Raw genomic sequence first — 21,684 nt, forward strand, 5'->3', positions numbered from 1 at the left:
TTAGGAATAAAAGCAATTCAAATGGGATACTCCTTTGATTCAGAAAATGTCTTCAGATTCTTGTATATCAAAAAAGTTAAATATAAACAAAAGCTGGGAAAATATAAGTCTAGTGAGTACCCATGTTGTTATTTTGTCAATCTGTCAAAAAATTTTAAAGTTGATACACAAAGTTAAGAAAGCTACAATTTATATATATGTATATATACACATATATGTCTGTCTGTTTGTCTGTCCTGGTGCTTGAACTTAGGCCCTGGGCACTGTCCCTGAGCTTTTTGCTCAAAACTACCACTCTACCACTTGAGCCACAGTTCTACTTCTGGGTTTTAGTGGTTAATTGGACGTAAGAGTCAAATGGACTTTACTGCCTGGATTGACTTTGAACTACAATCTTCCTATCTCAGCCTCCTGAGTAGCTAGGATTACAGATATGAGTTACTAGCAACAGACAGTTGAAATATAATGGAAAATAAATATTATTTTAGAAATCAATGAAATATTTATTTATTTGGAATATTCACATACAGTATTCACCAAAAAGAATAATCACTTACCATATGTTACATCAAAAGAAAATGCCAATCAATACATTCTACAAAGCTAAAAATGTATAGGCCATATTTTACTACCATGACTTAATCTATCAAATTAATTATAACAATCTTTAAAAGGAAGCCATGACCAACTTGAAATGTAACTATTTTCCAAACTTCTGTGGAGACAAAAGCAGAGGAAGTGGGTGTATAGCTGTGTAGTAAAACATTTGACCAGTGGATATGAGTCCTTAGGCTCCTTACAGAGTAACTACATAAAAAGACCAGAGAGAGAGAGAGAGAGAGAGAGAGAGAGAGAGAGAGAGAGAGAGAGAGAGAGAGAGAGAGAGAGAGAGAGAGAAAGAGAGAGGGACAGAGACAGAGACAGAGACAGACAGAGAAAGAGAGACAGACAGAGAGAGAAAGAGACAGAGACAGACAGAGGACAGAGGGAGAGATCAAAGCAAAATTACATATTTAGAAACAAATCTATTGATTTAATACTAAATATACAAGTTTAAGGCTGGCTGGAATATAAATTTAGAAAAACCTCTCTCTTCACTGAAATTGAATGAAATAAGTTTTAAACAACAAAAAGAAACAGAAAATGGTCTTAAAAAATTACAAGAAAGGAAATGTAGGTTGAGTCAGAAATTGAAAAACTGGACAAAGGTAAAAGGATAAATAAATCTCTGAGTGTCTTTTTCCTTCAGGGAAGGAAGGGTACCAAGAATATAGAGTTCTGGGAAATCTAATAATGCAAACCACAGAATTAGCCAAATAAATTAGAAATTTTAGATTATTTTGAAATTTGGAGTATTTATACAAGTGGAATCATGTAGCAACACTGGAAAAAGTGGTTAACATTTTAGTTGATTTTTACAGATGAGTTCTTTCAAGCTTCTAAGGTACACCTAATTTGAGCCCATTACCAAACATTTCATAGCAGGGAGAATAAGTAAACAGTTTCCAAAAGCAGGTTAATAAGCATGTATAATCTTGCTGCTCTACACTGATATTAAACTAAAAGAAAAGAATAAAAGACATGAAAACATAGATCAACCTCATATAAATACATGTATTTCCGGGACTGGTTTTTTTTTTTTTTTTATCATTTGCTGAAAAAGGCTGTCATATTCTAAGTTGAAGGACACTTGAGTTACGGAAACTTTTTATAGCACTTATCAGACCATACCGTTACTTCTGGTTTAGTGTTTGGAGATGGTGAACTGAAATTTCGCAGCTTGACTATGTTTCACTCTGTCAGGTGAACGAACACTTCAAGGGTCTGATTTGGCTATTTGTTTCAGTTGTAATGGGGTTTGAACTGAGGGCCTCACACTTGCTAAGCTGGTGCTCTACCCCTTGAGCCATACCTCTAGACCAAGAAATCAAATTTTTTTTTTTTTTTTTTTTGCCAGTCCTGGGCCTTGGACTCAGGACCTGAGCACTGTCCCTGGCTTCTTCCCGCTCAAGGCTAGCACTCTGCCACTTGAGCCACAGCGCCGCTTCTGGCCATTTTCTGTATATGTGGTGCTGGGGAATTGAAGCTAGGGCCTTGTGTATCCGAGGCAGGCACTCTTGCCACTAGGCCATATCCCCAGCCCAAGAAATCAATTTTTAATGCATGAAAAATTTACTTATAGCCAGGTGAGGTTGTACATAATTGTAATCCCAGCACTCAGGAGCCTGAGGTGACAGGATCATGATTTCAAGGCCAACCTATACTATATAACAAGACTTTTCCTGAAAATAAATTTCTTTTCTTTTTATTTGTAAAATGACACTATAGACCATGTATGAAATCTGGGAGGTTATTTATATCTTCAAAAATCCCAGATATTCATCATTGATTTAAATTTGGGTTTTTAAACTCCAAATGACTGGGTCTGGGCACATATGGAAAGGGTAGAAGGTTCTGGAAGAGAGCAGACAAGCTAGAAGATGTAATGCCTGGGTAAAGAATTATGACTCTTCCTGTCTGGCCAAGTGGCATCATTGCATAGGCAGATTTGGTATCATCAGGTATTTGGTTCAGAAAAGAAGCCAGCTGTCTGGAGTTTCAATGAACCATTTCTGATTTTTAAATAAAAATTAGCACAAATATTTAATAAACGTTTCTCTGCCCTCGCACATGCGGGCCACATGTGACCCTTGGATCTTTCACTTGAAAATCCTGCCCTGGTTCCCTGACCTTAAAGTTGAGGACACTGAAACCCCAGAAAAGGTCTCAGAAATAGTCAGTGGTGAAGCTGTTTCTGGGGTCTAGGCATTTTAACTCACAATCCCTAAAACTGGGTTAGACAGGAAATCCTCTATAAAAGCACAAATTGACTCTTTAGCTCTCTGTCACAGGGGTCAACACTGTGATGCCTAAAAAAAAAAACGGGGGGGGGGGGACGGTGATGTCAACCCTCACTTAAGAAGTCATGTATTTTGTGCGATTTCGTGTATGTACAAATTTATATGTGATAAAATGTACTAATTCTGATTTACATTGAGGTCTTGACAAATGCTAACACCACTCCTGGCAAGTGTGAGACATTATCCTCCCTCCAGGAAGTTCCTTCATATTTCTTTTCAACCACCCTACCCTTACCAACCCAGCTGCAGGAAGCCTCTGTCTGTGTGGATTCAATGTGTGTTTTGAAAGGTCTCCCCATTCTATCTTTCTACTAGGTCCTGTCTGGTTTTAGTTGTCCTGTTTTTGAGCAGATTCACTTATAATACAGAGGCATGATCCATTATAGGAATAAATGACAATTGGTTTATTCATTGTCTTCAAATGCATAGATACTTTTCTGTTTTAGCCAGCATGTATAAAGTTGCTCTGGGCATATGTTTTTATTTCCCTTGGGTAAATATCCAGGAGTGAAATTGCTGGGTTGCATGGTAAGTATATATTTTAACTTTATTAAAAACTGCTCAGCAAATTCTGAATCTCATGTAGATTGAATGCATCACATTTACGAGACTGTGCAAACTCCATTACTCTTTTCTTTTCTTTTCCTCCTAAATTCCTTATGTTATCCTCCAGCTTTTCATTGAAACAGCATAAATGAATATTTGCTGTGTCACTCAGCTAGACTTTATTTCTGGACAAGATTTTTAGAAAGAAAGGAAACAAAAAAAATAGAAGAAAACAACACAGAAAGAAAAAATAAAAGAGAAAGGAGACAGCTCACAATGAAGATGGTACAGAACTTGTCTGATGGGTCGTGTGTGGTTGTGTGCACTGTAATTAGCACCTTGTAGCATCTGCCTTCCTTACTTGACCTCCATATTCACTCTCCCTGCCTGCTTGTTGCCAAAGGAATTCCTGCCAGAACAGCATTTTGTCTGAGCGAGGCTTTTCTGCACAATGAAGATGACCTCAATTGTAAAAGGACTGTCAGATCTAAGATTCACCCAGTGAGGCTTGAAAGATATGCATGAGATTTCATGCCCATGTGAACGCCTGTCCCCAGAGGTGAGATAACCGGAGTGCTAAGCCTGGCTAGTTCATTAAAACTGACTTGACTCAACTAACTCTCTGAAGACTACTCTAAAGAAAATATGTGTTTATATAGTACTTATCACCTCTTTTTCCTTGTCAAAAATGAGATGCTAAGACTTTTAATCCAAAAGAAAGTCTTAAAAGCTTCAGAATAAGATCACAGAATTGTTTCTCTCCAGGAGTACTTTGGGATCAGTGCCATCACCCGGGACATGGTCCAGAAAAAGAAAAAAAAAATTCTCTCTAAAACACTGAGCTCAAGATAATACAGTAATATCACCTAACTGGGAAAAGGTCGATCCTGGTGAAAAGTCTTGAGTTATGAGGCCATTAAAAGAAATGTGGGTCTTGTTTTTGGCTTATGGGAGTATTTGGGTAGCATCAGAGGAAACAAAGCCAGGTCCAGATGTGTTTGGCAAAAGTGTGCTGCCATTGCTCAGGTGCTGTGCCAACTGCAGGCATTACTAATCAATTGCAGTCTTTCAAAGGGTATATTTTTCTGATTTGTTCAATAGTAAAGTATACAGTGAGTTTCAGGATTTTCTTTTTGACACAAAACTTTATTACTTTTTAAAAACGAAGCATTATAAATATCATAAATGAGAGTGAAAAAATACATGCTCTCTGTGTGTACATGAGTACAAAGAAATGGTGTGGAAGTGTGTGTGTGTGTGTGCGAGCGCACGTGTTTGTATAGATGGAGAGACAGAGTAAGCAGTCTCAGAATTCAACTAAGGAATTCAAAACACAACATTTTGTACATTTGACTGCAGATAAATTATTGCTTATGAAAATGAAAAAAAGTTAGTCATATTTAACAAAATAAATTTAATTCCTTTGAACTGTAGGGCAAGTAGGTGACAGAAATAATCACTGAAAGGCACTTTTAAAATGACATTGTTGGTCAACTTACTGTTAAAGGTTGTACTTGCAATGCATCTTGCTCCAAGTAATTAGTGCTAATCGGACTGAAGAATGTAAAAAGGAGCCTCCAAATTGAATATGCATTACATAATGTTATAAAAATTATCAGATATTGGTAATGATGGAACTTTAAAAACCAATATCTTTAGCTGTACATTAGCTCTTTTAAAGGTTTGTACCAGTTTTATGAAGTGACTTCTATTAAAAGGGAGAATGACATCTATTCATAACATCGATTATTAGTTGCTACTATTTATTTGAGGGAATTACTATTCTGAGCACTTTGTCTCCAAGAACAAACAAGTGAAACAGGCCCCGTCTTTAGCAGTAATGACACAAGCCTGCAACTGTGATTTATGCCTTCCACACAGAAATCCCCAAGGTCTCTAGAAAGGCTTCACCCTCAGTCTTGCTTTTCTCATAATGATAACTAATGTTAGAGATTTTTCACTTACAAAATGTTGGTATTAATGAACTATAACCTGTTTTAAATGTTCTATTTGCCAAGAGTATTTATGATAATGAACAATAAAGGCCTTGGAATGTACTGCCTGGGGAAGACCTAGTCTTGCCTCTGGTTCACCTTGTGATGACCTTGAATGAGTAAGTCTTTTGTGCCTCACTTCTACTATCCTGTGATAACACCACTTGTCATACATGTGTTGTGAAGATTAAATCAACTGTTGTTTGTGACATACTTAGAGCACTGTCCACCATAAAATAACTAATGCATGAAGAGCTAGAAAATAAATTTTATTTGACACAAGGATGTTTTGCTAAAAACTTATGTCTTAGTGAGCATTTAATTTCCAAATAAAACTGTTCATTAATTGGTGACAATTGAAGTAACCCACCAGCATTAATAAATGTCCCGAATCAAAATAAAGTAAATGATATTCATTTTTTATTTCCTTACACTGAATGTTTACAAATACTTTAATGAAGATTTCAAGCTTAAAACGTACACACATACTCTCTTTCTAATAAATATACAATCATACTCAGTAGAGATAGTAAGATAATATAAATGCTGTATGTACAAGATGTTTTGCTGTCTACATTCTTGTTCTAGGGTCTAGAACAGTGCTTGGTATATAGAACATGTTTAGTAAACATGTGTTTAATGAAAACTATTAGCCCCCAATACAATTGATACATTTAAAATATGTTAAAGTCATTAATTGCTATTTTCTGAATATTTTATATCCTCATTTAAGATGACTGCACTAAATTCTTTCTGGTGAATGGATGTATTTCCTTTACCTACTCCCCAGTTGCTAGATATTCACATTACTTCCATTGTCTTGTTATTATGAAAAGAAAATTAGTGTGATGAGTACACATTGAAAATGCTTGGCCTCTGTCTCTGATTATTTTCTTAAGATAATGCCAAGAAGAGGACTGGTCAATGAATAACACTGATTTTTTTAAGGAATATAATCAATCAGTATTTAGTTGGTAGATATTTAGCAAATATCTAACCTCTGTTCCATGCTTAGATGCCTGCCTGAGGATACACTTGTAAACACAGTAGAACATAGATCTGCTCTGGTAGATTCTATGGCAATGTAGAGCAGAGACTTAAGCTATGTGCCATGAACCAACAGTAGCTCACTACATTGATTTTGGAAATAAAGTTTTATTGAAAAATGACCACATTCTTTACTTCATACATTATCTCCATACTCATAGTATAATGGCAGAATTGAGTAATTTTTATATTAATTTCTGTCCTGCACAGTTCAAAACATTTGTATTTGGCCTATTCCAGAAAAAAAAAACCACCAAAATTTCCAACTTGTTGGTCTGATAGTTTATAATTTTTCCAAATTATGCTTCAGAAAGTCTATGTTTTCAACCATCATGAAAGCAAAGTCTTCATATTAACAAAGAAAACAACTGGAGTTTTACTGGATTTGTTTTCCCCCCCTTATGATAGTCTTTATAAACAAATCATTTTAGTGTGGCATTCAGGAATATTCAACAAATTTAAAACTAGTAAAGTTTGAATCACTGAGATTGACTTTCAGTGAGCCATACGAAATGCTGGCTGAGACTGTGTCATTGGCTGAGCCCTCATCAGTTTTAGCAAAATTTCCTTATATGCTGCCAAAGGACTAACAAAGCTGGAACAACGATGGTAGCCAATATCTTCAGCTGCCTAGAAATAAAGTACCAAATAGTGCTGGAATTATTGAAAGCGATACTATATCATTTTACATAGGAAATCCATTTTGTTTATTCTGAAACTAACCAACATTACTTTAATGACTTATGTAAAAGGAAATGTCTGTTATTTGACTTTTTTCCCCCAGCACTGGCCTCACACCGGCATACTAATGATTATTTGTCAAAGTCACACTGTTTGCTTACAAGGTATGAAGGTTTTTTAGACACTATAATGACGGCTCTTGATTCACTTGATAATATTTAGAATAAGCCATAAAAGCTGATCTCTGAACGAACAGACTGCTTTTATTGGCTTTTAGTGCTATTACTGCTGTCATAAGTGGAAAATTGGTCTAATGCAAGCAATACTGCTGTGTCATACTGCAGAACTCCTGCTTGGGTTTATGGTTTATTGCATCTAATGAGACAATGGCCAGGTATAGACAGGGTCCCCCACTCATTTACATGTACAGAAAGATGTCACCATGGGCTCTGACTCACCTAAGAGACAGGTAAGAATGTCCTGGAAGTTGGATTGGAACTCATCTAATCCCATAGGTGTGTGTGTGTGTGTGTGTGTGTGTGTGTGTGTGTGTTACAGAAATATTTACTAATCCTTATGACATACTAGGTACACATATAAACAGGTGAGGCAGATCAAATGAAGATAAAATTCCCTCATAATCAGAAGTATAGGATTCAAGGTCCACTTGTAATATTTCAGGACCTCAAAAATATAATTTTCAATTCTCTAACCAAGGTCAAACATACAATGAACAAAGTACATAATTCTTATGTATAGTGCTTGATGGATCTTTACTTTATTAAGTGAATACTTTGTGCAATTACTACCCATCAACATATAAAACCATTTCAGCACCATAGACAGTTCCTTATTGCCCCCCACCCCCACCCCCAACCCAAGCAGCATGTATAACCCAGGGGGGGCTTGTGAAGTCTAACACTGAATTTAAACATGAAGTGATCCACAGGTAGATTGCTATTCTGGAATGTTAGAATGCATAGAGTTCTATGCTGTACAATGGATTTCTGATTTATTTCCCCCCAAATACCATCATACAAATCCCACCTTTTCACTTCAGTAATTAAAGGAAAAGTAACTTTTACCTTGCTTTGGGTTGCACCATTTGCTCTTTGCAAGTCCAAAATTAAGGGCAGGCAAACAATCTACTCAGCAGATCACATAATGATTTAAACAAAACTGATGATGACACAAGAATGGCTGAGAATTTCTCTGCATTGAGTGAACTGCATAACAAATATGCCAGTACTTAAATTTTTTTGTTTCTGAATATTCTTTTCATTTGAAATTATAATAATTATTGTTCTTTTCCTATGTCTGGAGAAAACAACATGTAATAGATCTGTGAATAAGATGGGCTTATTACATCTTGTTCAACATCGTATCTGCAAAATTCATTTATGATTTTGCATTTACCAGAATTTTATTTTTTGTATTGCTTCAAAGTATTCCATTTCAGGAGTACACTACAATTTTTGTCACCTATTGTGTTGTTGGAGGATTTTTAGATATTAACAGTTGGTTATGATGAATGATGCTAATTTGAATGTTTGTATGTGTTTTGGTGGACAAAAGCATCCATTTCTGTTGCATATAACACTAAGAGTAGAACTGATGATGTGTTAGGTACTGGTGTGTTTTGAGGTCTAGGGAGATACCGCTTAGGATTTTTTCACATGGTATTAGTTTTTATGTCTACCACCAGCCTTTGACAATTCCAGTTTCTCTTTGTGGTTATCAACATTTTTTATTGTCAGCTGCAACATCACTCGAATAGATACAACTGCTGTTTTCCATAGTGCATGCACAGGAAACTGAAGAAAATACAATTATCTAAGGAATATGTTTTTTCTGTCTAATCAGATCTGTGGTGTTGAATCACATGGGTCACAAAGAAGTGACAGGAACAAGGGTTTGGGAATTAGAGGTCTACACTGACAGCTCTATACTACTCATCACTGATTGAATGGGCCTCATAGAATCAATCATTTGTGTTTTACATGTACCCTATTCTTCTTGTGTAAAGCATTGCAAAACACATCATCTTAAAGAAATTAAATAACACATGTAAATTAAAGAGCTAGTGTTAAATACCAGGCTGAGACTGCACACATATTCCTTTTGCCCTGTGTTTAATGGTCTGAATATCAGCAAAAATAGTGAGGCTGCTACTATAAAGTCACTATCAATGTGGCTTCCTGTTAGCACCTCATTTTTACTCTTTCTCTTCCCTAAAATCCTTCTAGTTATCTGAGCCAGATTTCTGAATGTCATCCTAGACTCTTTCCTCTGTCACTTGCTACATAGAATAATGACAACCACATGTACTATTCCAGCTTTAATTTACCAAGTACTGTGTGCCAAACACTGTGATAAATACTGTGCACGTAGTTTCTCATCAGAAACCAGCAAAGTACATATTATCATTCCTGTTTCACAAGTGGGAAGGAATCTAAAACTCAGAGATCAAATGGATTATCCCTGATCCGATATAATATAGGAGTTAGAACTAAGAATTGGAACCAAATCTTGATTCCCATGCTCATTCAATTAACCACGGCTTTGCAAATCGAAGTAGTCAGCGAGTCCTTTAGATTTGTATCTCCTATACATCCCTGAATTATTTCATCTCCATCCCCTTCCCCTTTTATCCCATATGAACCTTCACACCTTTGCAGTTACCTGCACACCTTTGCAGTTACCTGCACATCTTTCTTGCTAAATGTAACTACACTATCATCTTTGCTGGCACCCTTGGTGAGCTCCCAAGCAGATGGAGCCTTATTCAACAGGCATGTTGGATGATTCTAATGCAATGGCCTCCAGATTATATTTGCACACTCCTCACCTGTCACAGTGCAAGCACAAGCCCTTGGAAAGAACATTCTTCTGGGACAGATAGCCATAAATGATGTGTTCTGTTCACTTCCCTGGTGCTCACATCTCTGACTTCAGGTTAAATGTAGTTACTTAGAACATTGTAAATAATACACTAATGCCTTCACTTTTCTCCTGAACTGAAATGTAAAGCCACACCATGACAGCAAGATTTTTGATGATCAGACCCCTGACTCTCTGGCCTTAGCCGTTAGTCTGAATCATCCTGTTTTGTTGGCTTGGAGCATACCATACATTTTAATCACTCAGGGCCTTTACACTTGCCATTTTCTATACAGGAAATACTTTTGTTTCAGATATGAAGGTGATTCTGTCATTATTTCCATCCTAGTCCTTGTTCAGATGCTGGTAAAAAGAGAGGCTTTCCTGAGTCCTTCCTTCCTTGCTTCCTTTCTTTCTTTCTCAGTTTCCATATCTTTAGTACTTGTTACCAGACTCATCGGTACTAATTGTTCATTTAATGGTTGATGTTCTCCCCTAAAAAAATGAATATCGTCACTGTTTTATTTGTTTCAAAGTATGCCTAGAACAGCGCCTGAAATCTGGTGGGGAGTGGGTATTAACTACAGAAGTGTAGAATGAATGAATCTGCCAACATTCTTTTTACCAATATGAAATGGTAAAGGAAAATAAGTTGAATTCTGTAGCCACTGAGTGTTTGCATAGACCTGACATTCAAGCTCTCTTTAGTGGAGGATGAAATGGAGCAACAACCAAAAAAGGAATAGGTTGTCTCTCAGTGTCTAGACATGAAAGCGAATGCATGGAAACCCTAGACTGATTCTCTCCACCATGTCTTGGGGAATGATTAAAAATCAGCTAAGCGTGGGGCTGGGGATATGGCCTAGTGGCAAGAGTGCCTGCCTCGGATACACGAGGCCCTAGGTTTGATTCCCCAGCACCACATATACAGAAAAACGGCCAGAAGCGGCGCTGTGGCTCAAGTGGCAGAGTGCTAGCCTTGAGCGGGAAGAAGCCAGGGACAGTGCTCAGGCCCTGAGTCCAAGGCCCAGGACTGGCAAAAAAAAAAAAAAAATCAGCTAAGCAAATGCATTCATTTGGTGACCACATGCAGGACTTGCTGCCTGAGTATATAAACAATTCTGAGGCAGGGATACCTTTAAATCTCTTTGTCATTTGATAGGAGACCATGGACTTGATTTGAGGGAGCCTTGTATCATCGTTCCAGCCCCTGAGTGACTGATTGCGTATTGGGTATCATGTGGTTTCAAAGCACTGTGCCTGGCATGTAGTAAATGCTCAGTTATGGCTGAGGGCAAGGCCTCAACTCTGCAGAGCTGAGACTAGTGGGTTATTGTCCAAATTAATGAACATTGTCATTTTCTCAGTTGCTGAAAGACTGCTACAAAGCAGGGCTATGAAGGAAGAGTTGAATCTTACATGTGGTGATGAAAACTGCATGGAATTGCTTCAGAATAGGGCAGAGCTAGGTTCAAATCTCATTTGTTTCATCCTGCCCCAAATTTTATTACCTCATTTATTTAGTGGGCTTTATGTCCCCACACACCTGAGCCTGGGGTAAATAAAGTGGTTTATACTTGTGTCTGTATGTTTATTGGCATAATATTAGTAGTGGTTTGGATGTTGAAGGGGTTTAAGTTAGAGCAGTGTAAGAGGTAATAAAGAGTCCATGACACTTACTTTTTAAAAATAGGCAGGAAAATACAGCTGAATGTTCACATCTCTTTTATCTGGATGGTGAGTACATAATGTATGTTTTCCAAAGAATGTGTAAAAAAATCAGGAATCAAATAGTTAATACATATCCTGTTAGTAATCTTACAATATTAACTCTACTCCTTGACACCATCATTATATGGAAGGTTTTTCCCCGCCTTTGGGTGGTAGAGATATGGGCTAGAAACTGTGTATACTGGTATTAGAAGTAGGAAATTGAAAGGGAATACCAAAATCGAGAGACACAGGGTAAAAAAAGACAAAACAACTACAAAAGCAATACTTGCAAAACTGTTTGGTATAAATGAACTGAACAACTCATGTGGGAAAGGGAAAGGGGGAGGGGGGAGGGAGAATGAGTGACGAGGTAACAAACAGTACAAGAAATGTACCCAATGCCTAATGTATGAAACTGTAACCTCTCTGTAATTCAGTTTGATACTAAAAACTGAAAAAAAAAACACAAAAAAACAACAACTCAAAAATGACTTGGTTTTGAGGACCAGTCAGAGTGCTTTTTTTTCCCCCACAGTTGCAAGTTTTAGAATTAGTTACATCATTCCACAAAAGCAAGGGCCATGTTGTGTTTCACTGGTGGTTTTTATCTCATAAGAGCTTGAATGAGCATTAACTAGAAGTGTTCATTGTAATGGTGATAAGGCCAGGATATTTGTTCCTGTTAATCCCTATGATTTGTTTCTATAATTCTGCCCTACAAGTTGGTAGAATGAAGTTTGCCCTATTCCAAATTATTATCTAGCCAAATTTGCATTTGCTTGTTCATACATTTTCAGCAAAACTCTATTAACCTTTCTGAAACCAAAGTAAAAAAAAAAAACAAAAAACAGACAAAAAACCCCCACAACTTTTAACTTTGAAGAATGACAAATAACCTGAGGAAAAGAATCCCTGTAGCTAATCCATATCTACTTGAAGTGCCATTTGCCAATGTTATATGGGTTAAATTGAAATTAATGTGATTCCAAAATATTTGTTCATTACTGAAGAAAATAATATTCTTGAGTCAATTTCATCATCCAAAGTATTTCCCCTCCTATAGTTTAGTAGTTTCCTATATTTTAATAAAGGAGTTAGTGCATCTAGGGTTTAAAACCAGTTCTTCTACATTCTAGGTATTGACTTCATGTGAATCAGTTCTATAAAGATAGTACCCAGGTCCTGAGTCTATGTCCAAGGACCTGCATCAAAAAAAAAAAAAAAAAAAAAGGAAAGAAAGAAAGCCAGCCATGTGGTTATCTACTGGTATAATAGACTTTCCTGTGGTCCTGTGTGAGAGAACCTCAGGTCTAGGGTCAGAGAGCTGAGTATCAAGCTTCCCTTTTCAAAAAGAAACTCATACTGTAACATGCTTGTTCAACTCACTGTTCCTCTTGCCATTTCGAGCAGCCTGATTTAACTGGGAGCTCTCAAAAAAGCATTGAGGAAAGAAAATTTCTGAAATTGAGATTTTTTTCCCCTTAGCTCAGATTCCTTTGAATCTATCTATCTATCTTGCAATGAATTTGTATATTTTTCTCTGAGAAATAGCCCTTGCATAACTAACATAAAAGACCCACCCCATTTCCAAATGTTTTTCTCTTTTATGATCTACAAATATTTACAACTATGTCTTTGATTTCACAGAGACACAGATACACATAGTTAACAGATAAAGGAAAGAATTATTTTTCTTTTTCTTTTCATGTAAAAACAGTCTTGGGTCAATGTTTCTTTGAAGATAGTCACTTTGATAAAATCCCAATACAATCACCTATTAAAATAATGATTTACAGTTATCTAATAAGAGAAATATACGTAGAATTGATTACTAAAAACCAAAAGTTTTATATTTTTAAAGAAGGAACAGCTATTAGTAGGACTTTGAGTTTGTGGTTTGAATCAAATGAAAATAAAAGAAAAATGCAAAGGTGTTAGTCATACCAACCATAAACATCAGGTTTGTATTTCTGTTATCATACAGCTCATTTATATACCTTAGATACAGATGTAGTCCTTAATGTCTTTTGCGTCATGGGACTCTGATAAAGCCCCGGGTTATTTTTCAGAAAAATGTTCTCAAAAGTATACAATAAAATACACAGTATCAGGGGCTGGGGATATAGCCTAGTGGCAAGAGCCCTTGCCTCGTATACATGAAGCCCTGGGTTCGATTCCCCAGCACCACATATACAGAAAATGGCCAGAAGTGGCGCTGTGGTTCAAGTGGCAGAGTGCTAGCCTTGAGCAAAAAGAAGCCAGGGACAGTGCTCAGGCCCTGAGTCCAAGGCCCAGGACTGGCAAAAAAAAAAAAAAAAATACACAGTATCAGACTGCAGTTGTGAATTAGGCAGTAGAGGACCTTCCTAGCACACATCAAATCCCTGAGTTCAATCCCCATTAGGGAAAAAGAGACATAAAAATAATAAAATGAGAAAACAAAATGTTTTTATATTACAAAGGCAAACAATTGCAAGCAGTTATCAAGGTATTTTAAATGATGATATAGTAACATATGTGCATACTTACCAGCACATTAAATAACAAGACCTAAAAGTTGAATAATTAGTTGGGATGAAAATGATTGACATTTTATGATGTCAATAATGTGTCATATGAAATTGATAGGAACACAATAAGATTTTCTACTGTTGACAAAAATCACAAATATAGTGGGTCCATCTATTGTGAATTTGCCTACTTTTCTGAGTGAAGTAAATTCTAAATTGTAGTTAGTCGCTATTAAAAATATATAACTATGCTTTAGCTGAGTGCGGCAGTAATAGAAGATGATACTGGTTTGGCCTTTTTCTACCAAATGAGACTTTTTTTGTTGTTGTTCCTTTCTTTTCCCTTTTATCTTTTAGGATAATCTTTTGCTTCACTAGAATTAATGAGACTTGTAAAAGCTACACGAATACTTGTCTACACAGCCTTAAGGAAAAAAGTACACACACACATACACACACACACACACACACACACACACACTTATCAAAAAGGAAAACAAAGATTTTTTTCTGAGCCTGGTCAAACAAATGAATAGTACCTTTTACTATTTCATTGTATAGTTATTTTTGTGTTGCACCTTGAAATCTGAAGTGACACTTGGAAACACCACAACAACAAAAATGTGCAAGGTTATCTGATGGGAGGTAGAAACAAATGCAAGCCCAAGATATGACTCAAGAATGCGAATATAAGAAGACTAAGGGTGTACCTTGAGATATAGATAAAGAGATGTCTAAACTTTATCATTTCTATTTAAAGTAGGTTTAGTTTTATGAAGACATTGTCATGTTTTTTGTTAAATCTTCATTTCTGTTTCTTGGTATTGTAGAAATGTGAAGTCGTTAAAAAATAATGCTGCTCTAGCATTTAAAATTATGGAAATTTGTGTTTTTGCTTTAGAATGAAAACTACGTTAATTACCTTGCTTTTTCTAATAACGTTCATTACGGAACATTTGCTAATGCAATCTGTCCATACTAGCTCATGAACAGCTCTTGTAGGACAACATGTGCATATGTTTAGATTCTGTGTTCTTTCAATTTGACAATATTTGTAAGCACCCCCTGTTGACAGACACTGCTGTAGGTGTGCGGAATACAACAAGGAATAAGAAATCACCCATATCCAGATGCAAGAACAAAGAGACTCAAAAAATGCCTAGGAGAAAGAGTTAAAGTAGTAGCTGTTATTACAGGTGCTAAGTATTGGGTCCCCTTTCTTTATTACTCATGCAGCAGGGTTAGCTGGATAACAACTACAAAGAAAAGAAAATTCTAACTCCACTGTAGCTTAACAATAATGTCCCTTATTATTGACCTCTCCGAAGTGAGGCAGCTTAAAGTTAGATGAAATTGATGGCACACCAGTATTTTTTAAAATTCAGATTTCCCCGCCCATATTTTTATAGCATTTTAAGTTAGCTACATAACTTTGTGCTCACTCCAGCTTCTCAGATGGTTTTAAGATGGCCTTCTCAAGTTCAGGTATTTCACAAAATAGACTTGACAGCTTCTCAAAGTAGAGACACCATCATTTTTATTTTGTGAACTTTTGTAGGTACTACAAAAGAAAAGGAAGGCAAAAATAAAACAACCAATTCATCCCCCTGCAAATGAAATAAAATAAAACTCTGCAATGGAAGCATCTGCAGATGGCCCTTCATCTCTCACGGTGCCTAATGATTTCACCAAGTTTTTAAAGCCACCAGTGGCAGGTGCAATGGCATTATTGAGTCACACTCCTAAGTGTCCCTAACGCTCCTGAGATTGGTGATGAGTCCAGCCCCATTGAACCATGGCTAGAAGCCTGAACACAACTGAAATTCCTTACATAGAACACTGACGAACATTGGGGAGACAGCCAATTGTGTGTACAGTAGCAGCCATGATTATTTTTGGCTTATAGCTTTGGAAATGGAAGCTCAGTGATGCTAGTAATTTGAACAAGGTCAACATCTCATCAATAGTAGATCCCCATCTCTGATCCTTGAAGATGCAATTCCAAAGACATGGCATGCGTCCAATGACATCTGCTTTTGAATGGACATATTTTCAAATGTTCTATCTTTTCATTATTGGTTTATATCTCATTTTTATATTTTGCTTTCTGTATAAGGTCTGGTTTTTATGGAACTGAATATGGGTAAATAGAAATGTATCTCTTTTCTGTTCTCCTTGTCTGCCACATCTACTCATGACATTTTTTTCTCTTTATGAGAATAGCAACACTAAACTACGCATGGAAGTATCAACAATACTAACTTGCTAGCCCCTTGCTTCCCTTTTCAGCATATACAATTCTGTCTGTCATGTGTTAACCACTTGTTGGAGCCATCAACAGAATTTTGAATCTTCTTTTAAGCTTTATGATTCATTCACAACACTGGCATTCTGATAGGTGGGGGTAAGACTGAAAACCATGTTTATCAGAATATCCATTTTCTTCCCCTTGTAACGAGATGGAGACAAAACAAGTTAGTCTCTTATACTAATTACTTATCATAAATTTCCTTTTGTCCATAAGCCCTTAAGTAAATTGTGACTGGTGATGAACCCTAAGTTTTACTTCCCTCCCCAAATCCTTAGCCGATTGTGTCCCTGAACAGTTACTGACAAACTCTAAACAGATTTTTGTACCCACCAGAAAATAGAATTTACTTATTGTAGGTGACAATAGTTCAAGTACTCAGAGACCTGATTTCTGGAACTCATCTTTAATAGTACATATTGTTTAATATACATTTTCAAATAAGGTAATTAAAAATCATTTAATATTTTAATTCACACCAGGTAGAGTCTGCGTAGGAGACACAGTGTGACCATTCACCCAACTTGAGCTCAGCCCTTATTATCTTATTCAGTCAATTGACCAAGAAGTTATGAAATATAATTCACAGCATCATTGTTTTAATTCTAAGTGGGCTTTTGCAAGCCTCGCCACCATTTATCACCAATCCACTTTTCTTCCCTTCAGTCCACACTGATCTTTTTAATAATGTTAAGCCTTCTCTGTACTTTGTATTACTTAATATTCTCCCTAAGAATATAACTGCCCTAAGAGTAAACATTTGCATGTGGATAACAAATTGTGTGTGACCTATCTCCCTGTCTGTGTAAGAGGGTTAACCACTGTGTTGATCATTGATTTAGAAAATATATTAATTTTTTTTGCAAACTGTCCTTTAAAAATGATAGAAACCCATCTCTGTCTGACTTCTGCTTACTTTGGAAAAGAAAACAAAGTGAATTTTACTTAAGGACAATACTCTGCTTGTCAAATTTGATGTTGGACAATTTTAATGATTGTACCCATGAGGTTGCGTTGGTTTATGCAGCTACTTGTTGTCAAATGAATCTTCACGAAAGTGAAAGAACCGAAGTCTTGAAAGAACTTGTATGTGCTATTGCAAATGGAAATAGGCATTGTATGATGCTTGCCTTGGACCGGAAAAAAACAGATAGGTAGGTAGACCATTTGGATGATTAGATGGATGGATAAATGAATGAATACAGGTATGGTCAATAGACAGATAACTGATAGAATTAAAAAAATAAAAGTGGTATGAAAGGGAAACAGAACAAAGCTAGGTGTTTTTATGGAAATTAATTAGTTGTAAACACTATTACCCTCTGACCAAACATTTTATGGAAATTAAAAGTTTAGGTATTTCAGCTGCAGAAATTTCACCCCAAGTTAAGCTAGTCTTGTTTCTTACTAATGGTTTCTATCATTAGACAGAAATACAGATGCTTAGCATTAAATATGACTTGATACCTTGTGAAGCAATGTATATGTGTATATGTGTGTGTGTATTTGTGTAATCAGAATGTTTTGAGTCATATTACACTCCCTTGCAGACGTAGAAATGTTTGACTTGGTTTGTTCTCTTGTATAAAACAAGCAGTTTAAATACTTCCTTCCATAAGCATCTGTTAATTGCTTTTTCTGTTTGGTGTGGCATCCACTAAGAAATTTGGTACTTCCTACATTTTATAGATCCATAGAGGCTCTGTGAACAGTATTTGCTTCTGGTTAAAACCTTCATAGAGTAGTATCTTTTAGTCTTTGGTAATTCCTACTAGTTAGAAGATTTAAGGGGACTTTTTATTTTTAAAAATACAAAGAAAATTCAAGATAATGCCTGAGACTGGCAAAGGAACTATTGCTGCTGAATATGATAAACCAATATAATGTAATTTTATTGCCGAAGAGATGATATTACCAGATAGGGATATTTGAAAATTAAAGTAAGATTTGGCATCCACATATCCTCAGGTTTGCAAGGGTTTGATCTATTTATTAACCATGCAAAAACATATTACTCTTTCTTAATCTGATCAGAGTTGATTCAGCCACCAGAGCTCCCTCGTGCTTTGATGTGATATATTTTATTTTCAAGTGCTTGTTTCACAAAGATAAGCAAACAAAATAACATTCCCTCTCCCCTCCTCCCTGAGCCATGTTTTTGTTTAGTTAGCCAGCATCAAAGGGAAGATATTAAAATGATTAATCCATAAAATTCCTTTTGTGTCTTAAATGGCTGGTTGTCGTGGGAGCTGAATTCCAACTCTTATCTGAAAGTATGAATGCAGCAATATTACAAAGTTATGATTCATTTGGCACTATTTAATCACTACAATCTACAGATAAGTCAGCTGCTGAATCTTTGCCTAATTTCATAAATAAGGTCTTGTTCACATTCACTTCTCGGGGATTTTTGCTGCAAATAGAGGTTTAGAAAACCTAACTAAACAAATCCTAAGCTTAGAGGTGCATGAATCACTTTTCAGAGATTTCCCTGAACTTGCCAGTCTTCTTTAATTTTTGGTTTTTTTAATGAGCACAAACAAGGAGCTTATTGTATCTATCTTTAGCTACATTACAGAAGAGATTTTAGGACAGAAACATGACTGGGTTTGGGGTTAGAATATTAAGCTAGAGAGTACTGTATTTTGTAATCTATACAATTCTCTGTTTACAGAGTCAGAAATGCATTCCCATCCTTTTGTCACTCAGGAAAGCATGTCATTAAATAGTACATTGTATAATAAGATCATACTAGAAGTACAAGCAGACACAGGTGTGTCTTTACATACACATGTCGATTTTTAAAAGTCTATGACATGCAATGTTTACCAGTGGGAGTATTTTTGTCATTTGTACTTTCTTATTTTTCTGAAATGAAAAGATAATTTTGATAAAATCACAAACACAGACATATGTTAGAGATTCCAATTAAATCCAGATATTTCTTCACTCTGAAAACTCCTGTATCACCTCTCTCTCTCTCTTTCTCTCTCTCTCTCTCTCTCTCTCTCTCTCTCTCTCTCTTTCTAATTTATAGTCCATGAATAAGATCCTGAGGTAAGCATTCAATTAGGGACCCATCCTGTAGGTTCCATTGCAATAGCAATCATAACAAACACAACTCAATGCAGAGAGCATTGCTTCTCATCTGTGGATGCAATGTGCTTCTAAATAGTCACTTTGTTCCCTGCCTCATGAAGCTCTCTCAGTTACCAATCTAAGCACAGAGTTGTTTGTGTTCTTTTTAGGTCCTTCCTGCTCTTGTTACCCCAGCCTCAGGCATACAGATTGCTTGGCTTTGTTCCCTAACTTTCAGTGTGTGCTCCTCTGCCTGCCCTGGAAGGCCAGGTTCCACACACAGATTTTACCCACTCACAGAACACACCCCAGATCTGGCTGCCGCCTAAATCACTACATTCCATCAGTTTGTAGCATCTCTGTTTATTAAACCTTCTCTTCATGACTTATCATCCAACGAAATGTCCCACTGGTCTGATTGCTAGGGTTACTCCTTCCTACTTTCAATCCTAGATTTTGTTTGAGGTTATTGATTTGTTTATATTTATATTGTTTTTGAACATGTACTGTGGTGCAGGGACTAATCTGGTGGCTCAAACAGAGAAATAAACAAACCAGACATAACGTTACCCTTGAGGGATTTAATATTCCCATTCATGACATTTGTACTTATGTGTGAGCATTCCTTACCTACCGCTGCTACCCACTGAAACACCATACATACACTGATTGAAGACACCTTTGTGTTATTTATGTTTGATTCTCCATGGAAACTAGCATATGATTTTACAAGTGGTAGACATATGTTGTTAAAAGGTGAGAGAGGATAGACAGTAATAAAATACTTTATTAGCAATATAGTTGTGTGGGACATTGTTAAAAATTACTTTCTTTTTGGTATTAGTAATCATTAAAATTTAGTATTAGTACTTATTCTCTAAAGACATGAGATTTAGTTATTTCTCCTAATGCTTGCAAATAAGAGAGTTAGGAGATGATACTGAATTTTTTAGGTAAAACTAAAATCCAGCAATTTTCTTTCAAGAGGTAAGTTAAGTCACACATTCTATTCTAGGTTATGGGGCATGGAGTTCAAAATCCATAGAATTGCTGTTTATTCTTGGCATGCTGGGCCACAGCATTTAGAAGTTTAACAGTATGTTGGATGTGAACATTGTAATGTATTTATGTTCTCTAACTACATGCATACACTGGTCTCCAAGTTGTACCATGAAGAAAGGAGTAAGGACTTTCTGTAATTTCCTCTCTTCTTTCATTGCCAAGTAAATGATCCACTTGGGGATTTCCCTCAGAATAAGTAAATTCTTACCATGCAACAAGCGTCTCTATCTCTATTATAATTTCCCCTCATTTCAAAAGAAGACAATAATAGTTTTACTTATTTAACTAAAAATACTGGTGATAAAGGATATCTATACTGAAGGTAAGCTACCTGTGTTTGCATTTTAAAATTAATCTTGCTGTTTTGAAATGACTCCTTAGTGTAGTAAGGTTAGCCTAAACTTGCTAAGTCCATTACAAACAACCACAACAACAAGACACACACACACACACACACACACACACACACACACACACACACACTGTTCTTATTATGAGAAATCTGCATCTATCTGAGGATTGAGACATATTCACATGATTTGGTCTGTGTGATATTTGATAATGAAAAATTCCATCCAAATTAATTTTGCATATCCTACTGTATTTCAAATACAGCTGAAGAACTTGTGATTGCCTGACTTTCACAGAAAGTAAGACTGTAACTGAATTATAAGTGCCTCAAGCTTAGGGATTATTATATATTCTTTGTTGTAAGTCTGTATTTTGCAGGAAATGTAAAGATCAGTTGATATAATTTACTCAATTTTGTAGTATTGTATGAAATAGTGAGTTTGTTTACAGTATAAATATACATTGTTCTGAGAAATTAGTTTTAATATGCATGTGAGAAGTCAGGTAATTTTTTTATATTAATTTGTGGTCTGACTGTAGAATTTGCTATACTCTTTATTCTCCAGGAGTTTTTATATACATTTAAGTATATATATATATGCATGTGTGTATGT

At 36.0% G+C, this 21,684-nt stretch overlaps 1 protein-coding gene across 2 annotated transcripts in view; it reads right to left on the minus strand.

Annotated features, from left to right (window-relative positions):
* The window catches only part of Mdfic2 (MyoD family inhibitor domain containing 2), an 83,860-nt gene that overhangs the window by 55,368 nt on the left and 6,808 nt on the right, over positions 1-21,684 (minus strand). The window contains exon 2 of one of the 2 annotated variants that reach the window (XM_048355210.1): positions 17,092-17,115. The exons of the other annotated variant lie outside the window; for it this stretch is intronic. Within the exon in view, the coding sequence (XP_048211167.1) occupies positions 17,092-17,115 (24 nt within the window). The remainder of the gene's footprint in view (positions 1-17,091; positions 17,116-21,684) is intronic. 2 annotated transcript variants of the gene reach the window in all.

This window comes from Perognathus longimembris, chromosome 10, assembly GCF_023159225.1.
Source record: "Perognathus longimembris pacificus isolate PPM17 chromosome 10, ASM2315922v1, whole genome shotgun sequence".
In the NCBI taxonomy this organism is placed as follows: Eukaryota; Metazoa; Chordata; class Mammalia; order Rodentia; family Heteromyidae; genus Perognathus; species Perognathus longimembris.